At 54.4% G+C, this 19099-nt stretch overlaps 1 protein-coding gene across 2 annotated transcripts; it reads right to left on the bottom strand.

Annotated features, from left to right (window-relative positions):
- Positions 1-470: 470 nt before the first annotated feature.
- NKX2-2 (NK2 homeobox 2) lies at positions 471-11831 on the bottom strand. 2 transcript variants are annotated; one of them, XM_086331196.1, is made up of 3 exons: positions 11693-11831; positions 2819-3503; positions 471-1937 (listed from the first exon to the last, which is right to left on the bottom strand). In XM_086331196.1, the coding sequence occupies exons 2-3, from the start codon at positions 3075-3077 to the stop codon at positions 1375-1377; spliced, it is 822 nt and encodes a 273-aa protein (XP_086187322.1). In that variant the 5' UTR covers positions 3078-3503; positions 11693-11831; the 3' UTR covers positions 471-1374. The 2 variants fall into 2 exon arrangements, with proteins under 2 accessions (XP_086187322.1, XP_086187321.1); XM_086331195.1 differs by lacking the exon at positions 11693-11831 and adding an exon at positions 10941-11131.
- Between the last annotated feature and the right edge of the window lie 7268 nt (positions 11832-19099).

Genomic DNA, 19099 nt, shown 5'->3' with positions numbered 1-19099 from the left:
CACGAGCTAAATCAAATGCAACAAAGTGAAAGTCACGAGTGTAGTGGCATCAACAGCTCCCCAGCTGAAGGAGCCACTCGTAGACTTGGGCAACCGAGGGAAGGTTTGCTCTTCTGGCCTTCGAGTTTTCCAAAGTCATTCTTCCTCCCGCGCCAGGACGCAGACGCCCGGAGGCAGACAGGGGGCGAGGCCGAGAGAAGCCGGGCGACCCCGGGCGGCCGCTCGGCCGCTCACAGGCCCGAGGCCCGGCGCTCTCGCCTAAGGTCTGGTGTCCCAGGGCCGAGGCGCGGTGCCTGACCCGCCCGCCCGGGCGAGGCCTGTTCCCGGGGCCTCTGCCGCGCCCCGGGTGCCCCGGCCTCCAAAGGATGCTGGGGGGCGCGGGGCCCGCGGCCTGGCCCGGCTCCTTGCCCGAGGCCTCAGGCCCGGCGCGGGGCGACAAAGTAAGACAGAACCGGAGGGCCGGGCTTGTATTTTTTTAAACACAGGATTTTTATTAAAATTCTTATTTAAAAAAATTGAAAGCTTTCAGCGCCCGGCGCTCTTGGGGAACCGCACAGAACCGCTGAACTCCAATTTCCGGGGCTCAGGCCCAGGAGGACGGGGCAGGGGGCCTTCTCGCTCGCCTACATTATGTTTTTCTTTTGTCACATTTGAGAAATGTTTGCACTGAACAAAATTTAAAAATATATAAAGAAAAGAAATCAGGAGTAACCAAACAGAAGCAAACCAAAACAAACCACAAAGAAAGGAGTTGGGCCCGGAGGAGTACGGGCCCTTCCTGAAGGTCATTTTGGCAACAATCACCACTGATATTTACAACGAAAAGCGAAATCTGCCACCAGTTGTCAGAACGTTTACATGGCCATAAATATTTAGCATTTTCTTATAAAAAAAAAAAAGAGAAAAAAAATCCTCTATATTTTTAAAGTGTTTTCCACTTGCTTTAGAAGAAGACGCTGACAATATCGCTACTCACACAAACGTATTTTACAAAATTCACAAAAGCAGGGCGCGGGGGTGGGGGGTCTTTTTCTCCTTCTCGAGTGAGGAAGTTAACGTTGGGACCATTAGGTCCCCGGGGAGAAGCAGAGAAGCGAAGCTGCGCAAACATTCTGTAAACACGGCTTAGGGTTCAGCCATCTCCAATGGTTCAAACGGAGAGAGGGGTGAGGCGGAGCTGGGTGGGTGGAACTGCCTCTCCATGGAGGTGCAGGCCAACTCTTGGAGCCTCTCCGACGAAGCCGAGAGTCAACTCGACTCCATAATAATAATTATAATAATATAATCACCACCGTACGGGCCGAGAGTCCTCCGCGCCTCTGCCGCCGGGGTGGGGCCTGGGCCAGGGGCCTCGAGTCTGGGAGGGGCAGGCGCTCACCAAGTCCACGGCTGGGCCTGGACCAGGGGGTGTGCTGTCGGGTACTGGGGGGCGCCGGCCGAGCTGTACTGGGCGTTGTACTGCATGTGTTGCAGAGACTGCGCGCTGTAGGCCGAAAAGGGGATGCCCGCCTGGAAGGTGGCTGCTGCCAGGTCCTGGGCTTTGAGCGCGTGGCACGGCTTGCCGTCCCTGACCAAAACGGGCACGGCCACCCGGCGCGGTGAGGGCAAGGGCGTCACCTCCATACCTTTCTCGGCCCGGGCGCGCTTCATCTTGTAGCGGTGGTTCTGGAACCAGATCTTCACCTGCGTGGGCGTCAGGCGGATAAGGCTGGCCAGGTGCTCGCGCTCGGGCGCCGACAGGTACCGCTGCTGCCGGAAGCGCCGCTCCAGCTCGTAGGTCTGCGCTTTGGAGAAGAGCACCCGCCGCTTCCGCTTCTTGCCGGCGTCCCCCCCGCCGCCGGGGGTCTCCTTGTCATTGTCCGGTGACTCGTCGGCCGATGGCTCCGGGGACTTGGAACTCGAGTCTTGGGGCGCCGCGCCGGCCGCCAGCCCGTGCACTGGAAGAGAGGGAAGTCTGTCAGACGCCTGTAGTCCCCGTGCGCCCTGGATCCTCCGCGCGCCCTCTGCCCCGCGCGCCCTGCAGGCCGGCCCGGCTGCCTTCGCCCAGACCCTCGCCCTGCTCCACACCGGATGGAACTGTCGGCGTCTCCCCGCTCCCCTGGGGGAAAGAGAAGAGGCAGGAGTAGGGGCTCGGGGCTCTGGTTTCTAGGGGTTCCCCCAGGATGGGTGCGTATTTGGGGGGGGGCGGGGAGGAGTGGCGCGCAGAGGAGATCACCGCGGGTTATGGGCTCCGGCCCCCTTAAGCAGTTTCCTCTCCGGAGAGACGTGGGCAGATTTTTAAAAGAAAAAACCCACAATCCCGGCATTGATCGGGTCGGCCATTTAAGGCAGGTTTTTGGGGGCTTTCGTTTCTGCTTTCCGACTTTCTGGACACCCTCCGCACTGCACAAAGCAGCCTCTATGAAACGTGGAGGGGGGGTAGGGTGAGCTATTTATACCCAGGCCACCCTCTCCCCGTACCCCGAGGCAGGCTGGCCGGCTCCAGGCTGGTCACTCCCGGCAGTCGGAATGGGGGAGGGGGCCACGGCCCGAGCCGTCCGTCCCGGTTGACGTCTGTAACCGGCCCTTGGGAGGTACTCCCCTCCCCCGCCCCTTCCTCCTAATTTCTCTTTGGAAAGAACGTGAGACCAAGTGTCCCCCCCTCACTCCCATCCCAGGGGCGTCTGGCGAGGCGGGAAGAGAACAGGGCATCCCAAACAAGCGTTAGGCATCTTTCCGGGGCGCAGGGTGAGGGATCCGGCTCACGGGGCCCCTTCCCCTTCCTGCGTCCGGTCCGGGCTGCGGTCACCAGCCGCGGCAGTCCAGCTGCGCTACTTACGCGAGTACTGAAGGCCCTCGGTGCTGGCCAGCCAGCGCGTGTACGGGTTGTCGCTGCTGTCGTAGAAGGGGTTCTTCAGGGGCAGGCTCTGCACTGTGTCCAGGGCGCCCTGCCCCAGCGGCCCGGCCCTCTTGGCGGGCTCCGGCCCCTCGTTCTCCTCCTCCGGCCCTTCGGCCACCGAGCCCTCCTCATCGTTGGTGTCCGGCAGGTCCAAGATGTCCTTGACCGAAAACCCCGTCTTTGTGTTGGTCAGCGACATGGCCCGGACCCCGCAATTTATGCCGCAAAGTTGTAGCTTCACTTGATCAATTCGTGGCTCTCCCAGTAGGGGCGGGGGAGGGGGTATAGGGAGAGGGGTTGGGGGAGGGGAGGGGGGGATGGGCTTTAATTAGAGAGATTATTATGTTTAAGAAAGAGAAAGAAACTCTCGGAGAGGGGAGAGGGGGGAAAAAAACCCCAGGCGTTGTCGGTGTCTTCTCTACAGGCACGCGGAAATGGACGCGGGGTGCCGGGCGGCCTGCGCGCCAGCGCCGCGGGCCGGGCCCGAGTTTGTAACTCCAGGAGGGGTGCCAAGGCGGCGTCAGCTCCGGCGGCCGCTCGGCGCGCGGTGGCGGCTGGTGGCGAGGAAAAAATGGGCCATTGCCCGAGCGATCAGTCCATATAAGGCTGGGCTCCACTCACGAACCTGGGGAGAGGGGGGGAAGAGGGGGAGAAAGAGAGGGAGGGAAAGAGAGACAGAGGGAGGGAGGGGGAGCGAGAGAGGGAGCGAGAGAAGGGTGGAAAAAAAGGAGGGGGGAGACATTAAAACCCAAAGGTTGGACACGTGTGGGCGGGTCTTGGAAGTCAAGTGGATGAAGACTGTATTTGCAGATGTGAAATTGTGGGTTTTGGGGAGCTCCGCGCTCCCAGCCAACAGCCCTCTAGAGCAAGATGAGAGGTGTAACGTGTCAATTAATTGCAAAGACTGGGCAAGCCTTTTTTTTTTTTTTTTTTAACCCAGTATTTACATACAAAGGACCACCGCGTCGCTCGCGACTCCACACACTTGAAAGGGCCGTTTTAACAAATTGCATCTTAAAAAAAAAAAAAAAAAGCGAGGGAGGAGGAAAGAAAACAAAACAGAAAGCCGGAGGAGGAGGAGGGAAAAGAAAAAAAAAGTCCTCCTTAACATTCAAGGGTTCCTGCCTCCCCGCCCCCGCGCGCCCGCCCCCAGCAAGCCGGAAAATTGGCGATTTGTGGCGCCTTTGGAAAAGGGGGAGGGGGCGCAGGCTGAGTCGCGGAAATCTCTCCTTCCCATCGCTGGCGGTTCCCTAAACAAGATCCGGTTCAAATGGCAAGAGCCCAACTTCTGTAAGCCTCCTAGGTCAATATTTTGGTTGAGGCTTAAGGATGAGTACCAGAAATGACAAGGCAAGTAATTGATTCTAGTTAACGCCGAAAGAGCCCGAAATCCAGGAGAAGGATCGGCTCGAGGCCGACCGGAGCCACCACCCAGCGACACCCGCACAACTCCCCCCCACCCCGGCCCGCCACCCTTTATTTGCTAAAGACATTTATTTCCGTCTCCCCGCCTCCCCTCTCCCCCTCCAGCTCCGTGCAGCCGAGCAGGACAGCACCGTTCTCTTGGCGCTGTGCGGACGCCCGGGGAGGGGCGGGGGAAGGGGGAGTTGGGACGTCTTCCCCGAGCCTCGATCGGCCCCGGCCCCACCACCTCCGGGCCCGCGGGCCGCGCCCTCCGTGTGGAGGGAAGGGCAGACGGCCCCGCGCCCTCCCTGCCCCCTATTATGCCTCCCTCTGCAGCCTCCAGCGGGGGCGGAGAGAGGGGAGGGGTGGCGGGGCGCGGGCGCGGTCTCCAGGGGGGCGAGGACCCCAAAACGGCGGAGGAGGGGGTCACAGGGCGGGAGGTGCTGCTGATTTCTCTGTGGAGTTTTCTTCTCCGCAGAGAGTCCTTTCGGATGCCTCAGGGGCGTGTTGCGAGGACACGCCGCAGGCTCCCAGCTTGCGTGAGGTTGGAACTGAACTTTCCCGGGAAGGCACCTTCTGTCCGGGGCCGGCGAGGAAAAGTCCTCGCCGCAGCCCCGCCCCTCCTTCCAGTTTTGTATTTTTGGCGGGGGGGTGGGGGGCAGGTTTGCTACCTGATGCTCGTCCACCCCAGAGAAGCGTCTGAACTGTGCTTTGCCCGGGGATCGGGGAACGGAGAAGGCCGCGGCGGGGGTCCAGGTCTGGCCGCCTCCTCGCCGCGAGCGCAGCGCGGGCGCCCGGCCTCCCCGTGCGCAGCTGCGGCCTCCGCGCCCCGGCCGCCCCCGAGTTGCCAGCGCCCGGCGAGGGCGCCTCTCCCTGAGCCGCTCGGCGGCTTTCTGCAGCCCTCGCTGCCTCGCCCCCAGTATGTGACGTGGGTGACAATGCCCCAGGTTAGAGCGAGCCCCTCGTCGGCGCGTCCTGGGTGGTCGGACCCGGGCAAACACAAATACAAACCGATTGCTAAGCTGCGGACAATGAGCGAAATGTAGACAAATGTCCCGCTCCCGTTGGAAGCCTTTGTCCCGGCTCGGTTTTTGCATTTATTTCAGTGGCGAAATAATACATGATTGACGCTCTCTTTCAATGTGTCCTAACTGTTTGGAATAAATCTAAGGTTGTTCCTAGTTGTCATGGCATTCAACCCTTTTCAATGGACTATCTCTTCATTCATTTCTGAATCCGTCCACAATATTAAGGAAACCCCTTCATGTCGACGCTCCCCATTCCTCTTTTTCCTCCTACTTTTCCCTTTCTCCTTTCTTCTCCCCCGCCCCCGTAGGAATTAGAAACTGGTTTGAATCCTGTTCCTCGAACCCATTACTTTTCGTGCTTTTTCCCCCCTTTCTCTCTCCAGTCTGCCTTTCCCAGCCTACCCACGCCTTGCCTCCCCTCCCCCCTCACTCGGGAGCTCCCTGCCCCGTCCAGTCAGAGGAGGGAAGTTGGGTCTGCAGGCGTCGGGGAGGCCCAGAGTTTGGAAACAAGGGCTCCTGGGCCTGCCCCGGCCATTGTTACTCAGCTGCTAAATAAATAACTGGCGAGGGAAAGTTCCTCAACCCAAGCTTTGCAGAAAAAAATCGTCCTGACCCTTCCTTGGCTTCATCTGTCCTAAGGGGAGGGGGGTTGTCTCTTCGGGACCAGGTTAAGCATCAGGAAGGTCAGAAACGAGTCTGGTTGGGCCAGGCCAACTGCTGGGTTGGGTGAGAAATGTCCCTTTTGGCAAGAAGTGTGTCCCTTTGGCTTATGTCCTGAACCGTCTTTGGGAGGGGTGCCCCCAGACACCACCACCCCCACCCCCACCCTGCCCCGCCCCCCGCACCCAGCCTGCTCAGTCCCTCACTTGGGAACCACCTAGTTCCACTTCGCTTCTAACTTCTCCCTTCCGTCCTTACGGTGGCCTCTCCCAGGATCCCATCAGCGCTGCCACTGTGGATCATGTCCCCTCCCTGGGCCCACCCCACAGGTCTACACAGAGCACAGAGCACCTGGGAGACCACCTTCCTGGAAATTGATCCTGGAGAAGGAGCACTGACGGGCAGCACCCTGAGAAACAAGGCCTCCTCACCTCACCTCGGGACCCTGGGCCCAGTTCACGGAGAGGGTCCCCCCGTCCCCGCCAGCCCAGGCCCCTCGGCCTCAATAGGGGGAGTTCTCCCACACCTCGGGTCTCAGGGGCCCCTTTCTGCAGCTTTTGCGGGGGTGGGGGGGCCCAAACTCCAGCCTGCACAGGGCGCGGTCTGGGTCTCTGCTCCCCGCTCCACCCTCACCCCTGGTAGTTTTTCCTGCCCCAGCCGCTGCGCTCAGTGTCTCCCTCCAGGGACCTCGCGAATCCATTTTGCCCAGCGCTCCGTTGCCCGTGCGGTTCCCGCGTCCGCTTCCAAAGCACTGACATTTGCAATTGAAAAGGCCCAGGGAGACCGCTGGGAGGCCTGTAATTGAAGGGGAGAAACTCAGCTAGTTAGAGGAAGATCATAAAATTCAAGTCCCCCAGGAGTGGCCTGCGGATGCTGGGAGGCCGGCTGGGGAGCAGCTGGCGGCCGGGGGACAGGTCTGATGCCCAGGGTCTCTCGGATCTCCTGCAGCCTGAAGAGCGGGGCGCCAGGCACTAAACCACACCTCTGTCCAGAAATTAGACAGGTGATTGCATCCGAAGGGTTCCCCAAGGGGTCTCGCTGGGAGCAGCACAGCCCGGACTTTTTGAGCCAGGAGTCTCCTGCCTGGTGGGATACGGACCACCCAGAAGGCCGAACCCCGCGCCCCTGGCCCTTTCAGAGTCCTCACAAATACCCCCATCTTTACACTTAGTCAGCTCTGAACATCCTAGGTCCTCTGGTCAACCAGCTCTGCTTGGATGTGCTGGTCTCCCCATCCTGGGATTCTTGAGTACCTTCTTTCTGGGTGCCGTCACGCACACCCAGGAGGGGACTGTGTCCTGGGTCCCCTCTTGTTTGGGTTTGGGCTCTGGTTTCTGCCACGCTTTCTGGGGAAGCTCCTGAGCTGTTCAGCCTTGGGCCGTCTGCTGCAAACTTGGGGAGAAACTGAGAGGTGCTGGAAGATTGATGGCAGCTGTCCTGGGCCAGAGGGGGACACGGCTTAGCTCTCTGGTGTGCGACCACCACCTCGGACCCCTGCAGGGTCACCTGAGCAGCCAGAGGCCCCCCACCCTGGGTCATTAGGCTTGGGTGTTGGGGCTCCAACTTCCTTACACATCTTGAGTTCTGCCTCCTCTTGCTCAAAGGGTGTTACAGGCTCCAAGGGGAGGCGGGGGGAGTGAACGGAGAGGATCTTTCTCCCTGGACGCTGGAAGGCATCTTCTTAGGAGACTTCTCAGGCCGCTCAGCTCCGGTGTCGGAGGGATGGAGGGGCAGGGGCTGCAGAGGGCACGTGGGGAGCTGAACCACCACTGGAGGCCCGGGCAGGAGGCAAATGTACACAGGCTAAGTGTCCCCACTCCAGGACAAGTGGTCCTCCAAGTCGGCCCAGTGTTTACCTGTTTACTTTCCCAGGTAGCTCAAACACAAGCGCCTTTTCTGAGCTGCCGAGATCGGGGGGCCACCCTGGCGCGCCCTGACCCCCAGCGCCCTGTGCCTGCACTGTGCACGGCTGAACGCCCCCTGTTGGGGGAGGGGTGCACTCTGAACAGCCGCAAACCAAGACGGGAAGGTCCTCTGGGAAAGTGAAGTGAGACCTGGTCACACCCACGTGTGGGAGCTTGGCTTGGTGTGCCTGGACGAGGTGGGCGGGGCAGCACCCAGTGCCCTGACTCCGAGTGCTTCCCTCTCGCCTACAGCCTCTTGGCTTGAAGGTCTCTTGGGAGGTGCTCTGCACTCCTCCTACCCTTTTCAAGCTGGTGAGAGCTTGTTGGGTAGGTGCCTCCTCCAGAGGAGTTCAGGGCAGAAAAAGTCCGGGGTGGGGGGTACCTTGAAGTCCTACTCTAAAAAGGGAGGGCGACCTTGAGGACCCCAAAGCCTTGAAGCTCCAGGCTGCACCCCTCGCCCTACCCAGTCCACAAAAGCCCGTCCAGTCATTAAAAATACAAGGTCTTTCCCATTATTTGTAAACACTAATTTGACTTTTCTTTTTTTGGAATGAAAAGACGTTGAAAGAAACTGTCTCTGGTACAGTACGTGGCTGATCTCTCCGGCACCTGGCACATCCCATCTCAGATAACAGCCTTCAAGTGGATTATTGTCTGGTTAGCGCCAAGGTGCTAAGTGTTTGTCTACATTCACTCCAGAAACAAAGCGCGTGGCACCTTCCTTCCCACCTCACAGGATTAGCTGCAGGGACACAAAGGTTTTGTGGGAGGGGTGAGGTTTATTTTAGCTCAGGTTGGAGACTCAGAGCATGGTGTGCACTCAAAATCAGCGGGGACGGGAAATACCTTCCAACCTGGTTCCCAAGCCTGGCGACCAAGATGCCCACCTTTAAGAGGCATTCCTCCAAGGTCGCTTGTGGTGGCTTCCACTTCAGGTAGGGGAATGGGGCCGGGGGTGGGGGGTGCTGCAGAGAGCAGGGGTGTCAGCTCTGGCCGCCAGAGGATAGAAGTCCAGGAGTGCGGCCCCAGGGTACCAACCCCAAGCAGGACCTTTCCCAACCAGAAAACTGAAAAGTAGGCTCATCTGCACTGGGTCCTAGCACCAACTGGTGTCACCTTCTGCCCCTGGAGAAGGAAGCAAGGTCCCTGGAAGTCCCTGCAGCCTGTGGGGGTGGGGGTGGTGAAGGTAGGCGTGGGGTGTGTGGGTGGAGGTGAGGGTGTGGGATAAGGCGTGGGATAGGAGGTTGGGGGGCACTACGGCCCTGTCAGTGAGGCCAGATCAGGACAGGTGCTAATCTCTGGTAGGAGAGACCCACAGTCATTGGACAGAGGGACCAGAAAGCAGGGACTAGTGTGAAGGAAAGGAAATCTGAGTCCACTTTGGGTTCAAGTCAAAGGTGAAGTTTTTTTCTTTCTTTGATCTATATTGTGTTAACTCGTACCACAGGAGGGGAAGAATGAGGGCGCCTTCCAGGGCAGTCCTTTCACGAAGATGTTGGGCAGAGAAATTTTCTAGGCCCAGAGACAGGGCTCAGATTCTATATCTGAACCCCCCTCCCTACCTCTTCCTGCAGCCCCAAGAACTCTATAAAGATCCGGAGAGAGCTGATCTTTGGGACCTAGAGCCTGGAGTCCCTCCTGCAATTAATCGTGGGTGTAGGGTGCAGGTATCGGCTAGAGCTGACCCCTTCCTCCACCCTCTTCTACAAGGTGAAAGACATCACTTTCCCAATTATCTGCCTCAGAAAAAAAAAAAAAAAAAAAGCAGACATTTCCCGAGGACATAAACTGTAATAGAAATTAGGATTTCTCTTTCTATTAATCAGCCTCATTGTGTGGGCGTAAGACCCGGCGGACATATGTTAGGACTTTGATAAATGTGCTTTAATGAGATCTTTGAAAATGCATCCAATAAAATAAAAGGCGAGAAAAGCCGTTTAACTTTCATGGATGTTAAATTGAACAGGAAATGTGGCTCGGGGCGCGCTGCAAAATGGAACGGGCCTTCCTCCAATATTTTCTGTAAAAACGTAGCTCTAAGCCCCCTTTAGGCCAAATGAGCCCATCTCAGCCAATCCATTGTCACCGGTTTATTGGGGAACCAAACGCCACGTCCCCCCGGGCTCACCCCTTTGCTCTATTCGTTCGCGCTTCTCTAATGATTAAATATGTTACAATGAGATTACGCAGCGTCAGTGTTGCCTTCAGGAACGTTCTTCCAGCCAAGCTCGACCTCCCCCCGCCATAAGGGTGATTTCAATGCAGGAGATTTGGGTTTCTCTAGAAAACACGACGCCGAAAGCACGTTCTTATCTGAATTTACTTCTTAACACGTGACAAAATCATTCCCAGAAGACTTCGAAAAGCCAGCGGCCTCTCCAAACGGGTTAGTACTCGGCACTTGGAGCTGGGCTGAAGGCTCGGCGCCTTGTTGCCCTCGCCGGCGCGGGGAGGCCGCGCTTCCAGCCAGCGCATAGCCTGCGAGCTCGGCCTGGAAAGCGGGGAACCAACTCTCGAGGGCCCTCCGGCACCAGAGAGAAGGGATTCCTGGGGCTCTCTCATTTCACCAGTCTGAGCCCCCGAGGTCCACAGACATCCGCTGGATGCAACGCCCCCTTTCCATCCCCGAGCGCCACCGAGATCGAGAACGTGCGAGAGGCGCGCCAAAGGGCCTCCTCGCGGTGTGTGTGTGTTTGGGGAGGGGTTCGCAGGGGGGCGCAGAGGGGGCGCCCCTAGGAGACCAGGGCCTCAGCAGAGCCCACTGAGGCGCATTTCTGATCCTCTGGCGATCTCTACTGACACAAACGAGAACTGTCTGGCGCCTGGCGCGACCCCTCAAAGTCCTGGCTGGAGCCGCCTCCGCAAAGACCCCCCCTGACCCCTGCTCGGTCCCCCATCCCTAGTCCTTCCTGCTGGTGACTCCCGCCCCTCACTCTCTTCCTCCTCACCCCCCACCCCACCCCGTGGCCCAGTTCCGCCCGAAGAGCACCTCTTTCTCCGAGAGGCGCCATCTCCAAATTGCCTGGGGGATATCGCCTCCGCCCTACGCGCACCGGGGAGACTTACCCGCGAAGGTAGGGCAGAGGCGCGCCGTTCCCGGCTGGGGCTGGGGCGGCCCGGGAACCTTCCGAGCCGGCGATGGGGAGGGGCCCGAGGCGCGGGGCGCGCCCGCTCCGCCTCCCACTCCCGGCGCCGCGGAGACAGCCCGGCCGAATCTCCTGGCGAGCCTTTATCTAGTCCCCCCCCCCACCTACCAGGGACCCCCCTCCTCGGCGCCCCTCCCCCGTCGCGCCCTCCCGGGCGGGGCTCCGAGCCCCGCCGCGCCGCTCCTCCCCGCGTTCCCCGGCGCCCGCACCTGCGGGCCTCCGGAGGTCCCGCTCTCCCGCGGGCTGGAAAGTGCGCCGCGGTCGGAACACCTGGCCTCGGCGGCAGGTAAAACTTTTCCCTCCCGGGGGGCGCGGCGGGCGGGGCTCAGTCCCTCCCCAGCGCCCCCCTCGTGACCCGCGGAGCCGGCGAAGGACCCGAGACGCCCGGCACTTGGCCACCTGCTGCTTCCCGACACCCCCCACCCCCGAGCCGAGGCGAGAATCGCGAGAGGGGGCCGCTCAGGCAGTTGTGCGTGGGACCCCGAGACCCCCCCGGGCCCGCGCGTCAGGGTCCCGGCCCCGAGGCGTTCGGGTCCCCGGCGGCGGCGGAGGCCCGCGCTGGCTGCTGGCGCGACAGCTGGGGGCGGGGGTGGGGGCGACCCACGGCTCCTCGAGCAGCAGCGCACCCCGAGATCCCGACCACCCCGGACCACGCGCGAGCGGAAGGCTCACCTGGAGCTGCGCCCGGAGCCCCGGCCAGCAGAGCACGCGGATCCCCGGCCGCTCTTTATCCCAAGCCTCGGGCGGCTGCAGAGCCGCGGGCGCACGGGCACTGGCGCGGCGAGCGCTCCCCCTCCCGGCTCCGGCTCCTGGCCCGGCGGCCCCACCCTCCGGGCTTCGGCCCCGCGGCCGCCGCGCAGCCCCAGCGGAGGGGGCCGCTCCCCAGCGCCGCGCGCTCTGTTTGTTTTCCTTGCCCGACTGACGTGAGTCAAAATATTGGCCATATGTTCAGCGGTAATAAATTGGGTATGAGCGCAAACACACTTGGGCTTCGATGGCTCTTTCAGCTGCCACATGGCCGGCTTGGAAGGAGGGGGGCTGCCACCTTGCTGCGACCCCCATCCCCAAACAGGCGGGTGGTCCCTCTCCGGAGCGGCCCCTAGAAGACGGAGACCTGAGACCCCAGGCCTCGCCTCTCCCTTGCCCCTCCTCCGTCCCCAGCGTGGTCTCGGACCCCTCAGCTCCAGGCGAGCCCGGGCTGCTGCCTAACAAGGTCGCCATCTATAAATTGCTCGGTCGCTAAGACGCCATAAAACCGTAGGGCCAGATGTGGCACGTTATTTATGTGTGAAACCGCGTTTACACTAGATAGCCGATCCAAGGCCGAGAGCACGGCTCGGCGGGAGGTCACAGACCTCTAGCCCCAGGCTCCTGGCTCCTCCCCCCAGCGCGCTCCCCGCTCCAGATTGAGGGGTGTAGGTCTTTCTGGGAGAGGGGTTCAGCCCTGCAGCTCAGGAAGAAAGTGATTGCAATGCATTGGTGCCAAGGTGCCACCTGTCCAGGGTTAGACGCCGCCTCTGGAGTTGATTTCTGTAGCTTTCAGCTCCTATTTTTTTTTTTTTTTTTCAATCTGGCCTGGGAGGCTGTTTTATTTTCCAGACGGTTGATACCTCCGGTGGCACTTTAGTCTGAACAGGAGAGGTAGTGTTTGAAAGCTGAAGATGTTCGGGCCCTGCAGGTCGGTGGGATTTGGGGGTGGGGGTGGGGTCTCCTGACCCCCTAGGCAGGATGTTTTTGAGGAGGCAGAGATGAAAGTGGAACAGTCCACTGACTGAAGGAGCACCTGAGATTAGTCCTGCCTCAGGCCTGACTGTGGACTGCAGTGTCACGTCAGCCGCCTTATTTAAATTAAGTGGCAGGCGAAGCACTCAGACAGAGGCAATTCTGCATTGGACATGAAATCAAAGTGGCCCCGTGTGATTCCGGAAAGGGAGGTCAATACGGTGCAGTAATAGAAAACAATTGTTTCGTTTTTCTCCTCCAGAAGGTGGCCTCTGGACTGCACGTCCCCAAACTGGTCACCTCACACTTTACTCACATGAATTCATTAAGAGTCATCATCTCTCCTGTGCCATTACTTTGCTATTTCTTGAAGGGAACCAAATTCTCTCTGTGGTTAATAAGCACTGCACTGGGCCCCCTACCTTCCTTTTCATCTTCAAAACACCTGGGGTTCCCTGAATGACATCCTCCATTTGGCCAAGGAAAATCAGAGATGAAAAATGTTGCCCTACTGCAGGGAAAAACATAAGCATTTGACTTCACTATTACAAGTTACCTTGGGTCCGTATTCACTGGATAACTGTCCTTAGTGGCAGTTAAGGGTAGAAAAATGATGCTGTTGACAGGGGTGGGAGAGAAGGGGAGAAGCGATGTGGGGTGAAGGAGCGGGAGGAACCCATGCAACAGGTGCAAAGAAGAGCTGTCAAATGAACCTCTTAACCTTCAACACTAAGCACTACAAAGCCTCTCCGCACTGGCTCTCCCGGGCCTTACAGTGAGCTCCCAGAAACCTTTAGTTACCACAGAGAACTCTGGGGCTTCACTCAAGCCTGCAGGAGTTGTTAATCTTGGAAAATTACTGCTCCATTTCTTTTTTTTTTTTTCCTTGGATTTTAAGTCTTTATGGTTCAAAACAAAATCTGGAGTGTGTTTTTGGGTTTATGTCACCTCCTAGTGTAAACTCTGTGATCCTGGTAAGTCACTTCTTTGGGTGAAAATACTGCTTCACACCTGAAGCTGGATGAGGGGGTTTCCTTCATGTCTGTAGTCTTCACAGGAGGGGCATCTTTGTCTAACAAGAGGCTTGTGTGTTTTTCCCTTGTTCTTCTTTCTGATAACCACTATGTAGTGAACAGGGACACAGACAATGAGCTTGGAAAGCCAGTGTTTGGTGGCCTCGGGTGGAAAACTGAGAGACATGAAGCAGAGGGTACATCACATCAGTCTTTATATGATTCCCTTTTGGGGGAAAACTCATTAAAAATAGCACATGTACTGGGGCATGAACTAGGCAATTGATAATAAAAATCCATTACAAAGGAAATGCAGTGGGGAGCAGGGTTGTAATAAAATACAACTGTTGAGGTAAACCCATGCATTCTCTCCTTGGGCTTAACTAGCAACCCAGTACGGAACTTGGCAGACTTAATTGTCCTCAGCCCTAAACAGATTTCATACTGTGTCTTTTCTTAGTTCCATTGTGTTTTTATGTTGTTACTACTTCAGAGACATTCCTCTTCTACCCACGGACTCAGAATTCTTGGACTTATTCACTGGAAAAAAACCTTCCTCTACAGTGTTCCCCAAAGGCATCATCAGTTGCCAGATGATGCTCTGGGAATGAACAGTTCCTGGTGCTTACAAGTAAAAATCAACCAAAGCAAAAACCTTATAGTGCTTTGAACCCAGCCAGGAAGGATATAATTGCATTGTCTTGAGAAGAACTACACAGTGGCTCCCTCAGAGAGAGTTCCTTGCCCCTTAGAGCTGCTTCGTCTGCTACCAAGTCTAGACAGTCTAGGAAGGCAGGTGTCTTGTTTATACCTTATGTCAGCATCCTGCATGGTGAGCAGGGTAGCTCCATGAAGGTGAGAGCTGAGATGGACTCGGAGGAAAGTCCGTGTCCACTACCCCTGACAATGGGGGGCTGTCAGGAAGCTTGGTGCATTTGCAAATATCATTGTGCAAAATAGGGTGTGCAGGAGACTGCAGATGGATCCTCAGCCAGAGAAAGTATCAACTGAGTTCATCTGACATGAAATCCCAGTCCACTTTATTTGAAAGCAGACCCGTTTCTTTCCCTCAAGAACTTCCCTCTGTAGAGCCAGAAGTCATGGTCTGATGAGGTTCTTGGGCCATCAGAGGCTGGAAATGATACCAACTCCCCCTCATGTCCTATACAGAACCAAGCATGAGCAAACACAGTGGATATAGACCATTGTGTTAAAGCATTGAAAGCAGCCAAGACGTTGGATACCATGTGTCAGATCCTCAAAAAGTAAGAGTCAAATTCATCTAGACAGAAGCTAAACTAGTGGTTGCCTAAGGCTAGGGTCGGGTAGCATGAGGAGACTGGGGAGTGATGAATAAGGGGTGGGTTCTTGGGGCGGGTAATGAAAATGTTCTATGAATGATGGGGGTGTTGGTCAGACAACTCAGTGACTATAACTAAAAATCATTGGATTGTGCACATTAAATTGGCTGAATTGTGTGGTATGTGAAACTACATCTCAAAAAAGCCATTCAAAACATCAAATGTATCTCCTTTTTCATTGGGGCAAGAAAAGTAGGAGAGGATGGAATGTGCACAAGACCAGTGATCCTCAGAGTTGTCTTTTTTAACTTTCCCAACTTTTATTCTGAGTGTTTTCTCATACACACACACACACACACACACAACATTGAAAGAATAATAGAGTGAACCTTTGTATACCCTCTACTTGGATTCAACAATAATTTACATTTTGCCACTTAAGCTCATCACTCTATATAAATGCATTTCCTTCTGGTAGAACTATTTGGAATGAAGGTTGTAGCTACCACAATACTTCTCCATTAGACATTTCAGTATATATCTTGTAAGAAAAGACATTCTTCAACATAATCACAATATCATTACTGGGCTTTAGAAAATTAGCAATGATTCCATAATTTATCTGATATTTCTTCCTTATTCAAATTTCATCCAAAACAAAGTGTATTTTTATAGCCAGTTCATTTTATCCCCCCAGAACCAGGACCTGTTTAAGGTTCACATGCTGCATTTGATATTTGTAATTTTAGTCTTTTATATTCTCATTCTTTTAATTTACAACAATCTTCATGGTTTCCCTTCTTTCCCTGCATTCCAGTTTTGGCTTTTGAGAACCCAGATGACTTGTGGAATCCCTCTCCCTCATCCTGGATTTGCCAGGCTATTTTCTCCTGGTGTCCTTTCCTTTGTTCCTCTGTTCCTTGAACAGCCACAAACTGGATGTTAGATCTAGAGTCTGGATTAGGTCCACGATTCACATTTATGGTTGGGGATGTCATGTGGGTGGTATGTCACATTGCATCTCATTACGAAGCAAATCAGGTCCCTATATTAGTGAAACTGAGTTTGATCACTTGGTTAAGGTGGTGATCACTATATTGTCCCATGTGAATTGACAAGTGGGGAGTGATACTCTGGCATTGTTTCAAAACTCTTTGTCACTGTGTAAACATTCCCCATAATCCTCAATAACTTTTCATCCAGTGGTTTTTAGCATCTGTTGCATGAGTTCTATTTCTCCTTCTACATGTACTTGTTGGCATTTTTCTGTAAAGAAGTTTCCTTTCCCTCAGCCCCCATAATGGACTTATGGAGTGAACATTTTAATTTGTTATAAGCAATTAGCACTATTCTTTTGATGCTCAAGTTATACAGATTGTACAGTGCACAGTGATGCACTAGAATGTCTGAGGGAAAAATCAGGCAGAGAAAATGCTGAGAAACTTGGGGGAGATCATGAACCTTTAGGCAACCCAAGTTATCATGGAAGACATCTGTGTATATTTCTGACTAACAATGAATGGTTCATCACCAACAAAAAAAAGCTCCAGTTCTACATTTCCAGGAAGTCCAAACGTGTCACAAGGTAAAAGCAACTAATATGTTGAATGTACCTCAATTAGATGTATCACCATTAAAACACAACAAAAGGAAACATTGATTTTCAAGGAATTCCTCACGTGGTTATAGAGGCTGACAGGGTGGGCTGGCCAGTTTTGATCTAGGAAGAGCTGATGCTGAAGTTCAAGTCTGAAGACTGTCAGGCTGGAGAAGTCCTTCTTGTTTCATGGCGGGGAGACACAGCTTTCATTCTGTTCAGATCTTCAACTGATTAGATGAGGCCTACCCATGCTATGGAGCGCAACCTATTTTACCCAGATTCTGCTGTTTTAGTGTTCATCTCATTCAAAAGCACCCTCCCAGGAACATCCAGAATGATGTTTGGCCACATGTCTGGATTTCATGGCCCAGTCAAGTGGACACATAAAATCACCCATCACATCCTCTGATTAACTGATGTTGGCAGTTGCTCCCCAAGATCCAGGAGTGTTTGTGAAAAATCTTGAGCTAAGTTTCTGAGCAGCTGCAGCCATGTGATGCCACGCAATGCTGTGTCCTCCTCTACAAATCTTGCCTTTCCTGTTTCCTAGCAACAACCTGGCCTCTCACTGTGGCATTCCTGGTAAATGTTATTGTTGTTGTTGACTCTTTGCAACCCCATGGACTGAAGCACGCCAGGCTTCCCTGTTCTTCACCATCTCCTGGAGCTTGCTCAAACTCATGTCCATTGAATCAGTGATGCCATCCAACCATCTCATCCTCTGTTGTCCCCTTCTTCTGTCCTCAATCTTTCCCAGCATCAGGGTCTTTTCCAGTGAGCTGGCTCTTTGCATCAGGTGGCCAAACTATTGGAGTTTCAGCTTTAGCATCAGTCCTTCCAATGCATATTCAGGACTGATTTCCTTAAGGATTGACTAATTTGACCTCCTTGCAGTCCAAAGGGACTGTCAAGAGTTTTCTCCAGCACCACAGTTCAAAAGCATCAATTCTTTGGTGCTCCTGTTAAATACTCATTGTTATAGCTTGGACTTTTGAACTGGACATCAGATGCAGTTATGATAAGAGAAATACATGGGACCAGGATACAGTTGTTTGAAGTCCATATAATTATCCAGTTGTTTGTAGGTGGGAGGAAGATCCAGGAACTTGGTTTGAATTTGGAGGGCCTGTGAGGACTGACTACACAGATCTCTAATTCTATCATCATCTTAGAGTAAACCTGGCCTTTCAGTGTACTTTGGAACAATGTTGATCTCTGTATTGATTTTCTGATCGAATTAGGAGGCCAGGGGGCATTTTTAAGGCCACCTGGTTGCCTTCTTTCCCAATAAGGATATTGGATGTCAAGAGCCATGCAAATTTGGGGAAAGCTATTCTTAAGAGTGGGTTAATACTTAAAAGAGAATGATGAGAACTATGAAGTAGAAATCTACTGTAATTTTGGGTCATTGTGAATAGTTAACTATTTAATGTCTGGCTAGTGTAGGGGTTTGGATCCTAACAGCATATATTTTATTGAACGTTTGCTATGTCCCTGGCAGTGTGCTAAGGTCCTTTATGTGTATTGTTTGATTTAATTCTCAAACTAACCACATCAGGTAAGGAGCACCACTTTTTACCTTAATTTTAAATATAAGGAAACCGACGTTTAAGGAGGCTGGAAACACAGAGACCCTGGAGTCAGAGTGCCTGGCCTGAGTCTCCCCTCTTTCTTATGACCTCCACAGATTACTCAGCCTCTTGGAACCTCATCTCCTGGCCATGTAAAATGGAGCTCATAATAGAACTATTCTGAGTTTGTTGTGAGGATGAGCTGAGACCGTGTGTGGTAAAGGGGATCTGCTAGTGCCTGGTGTGTTGGTAGACGCCTGGTACCTTCTTGCTTCTGTTACCATCATTATAATTTGCTCTGGTTATAGAATATTTGAGATTCCATTCCAGGTCTATCTGACCCCAGAAGCCATGTTCTTGACCATGAGGTCATGACACAACATTTTGTCACCGAGTGATAGCTGTGGAAATTCCGTAGAGTGTTTCTTTACCCAAAAGAGAAGTTCCTTATTTTTTTCCCTCATCATTCCCTTTTAATTTATCCCCCCCCCCCCTTGTATGTTTTCTTTCTCTTTGATTCGTGGCCCATTCTATCGGTGGCATTCGGGACTAAATAAACAACGGACACACGTGGGTTCAGTTGCATTCCAGGAAAAGGTGAGAAATGCAGGCTGGAGGAAGCACGAGCTGGAATCAAGAGTGCCCAGAGAAATACCAATAACCCCAGATATGCAGATGACACCACCCTTATGGCAGAAAGTGAAGAAGAACTAAAGAGCCTCTTGACGAAAGTGAAAGAGGACAGTGAAAAAGTTGGCTTAAAGCTCAACATTCAGGGTGTGGGGAAAAAAAAAAAGCTCAACATTCAGAAAATGAAGATGATGGCATCTGGTCCCATCACTTCATGGCAAATAGATGGGGAAACAGTGGAA

This window comes from Bos grunniens, chromosome 13, assembly GCF_055505025.1.
Source record: "Bos grunniens cultivar Pamir isolate PY7600 chromosome 13, Bosgru_T2T1.0, whole genome shotgun sequence".
Classification (NCBI taxonomy): domain Eukaryota; kingdom Metazoa; phylum Chordata; class Mammalia; order Artiodactyla; family Bovidae; genus Bos; species Bos grunniens.
Note: the sequence above shows the minus strand (reverse complement) of the source record. Positions and strands in the feature narration are given on the sequence as shown.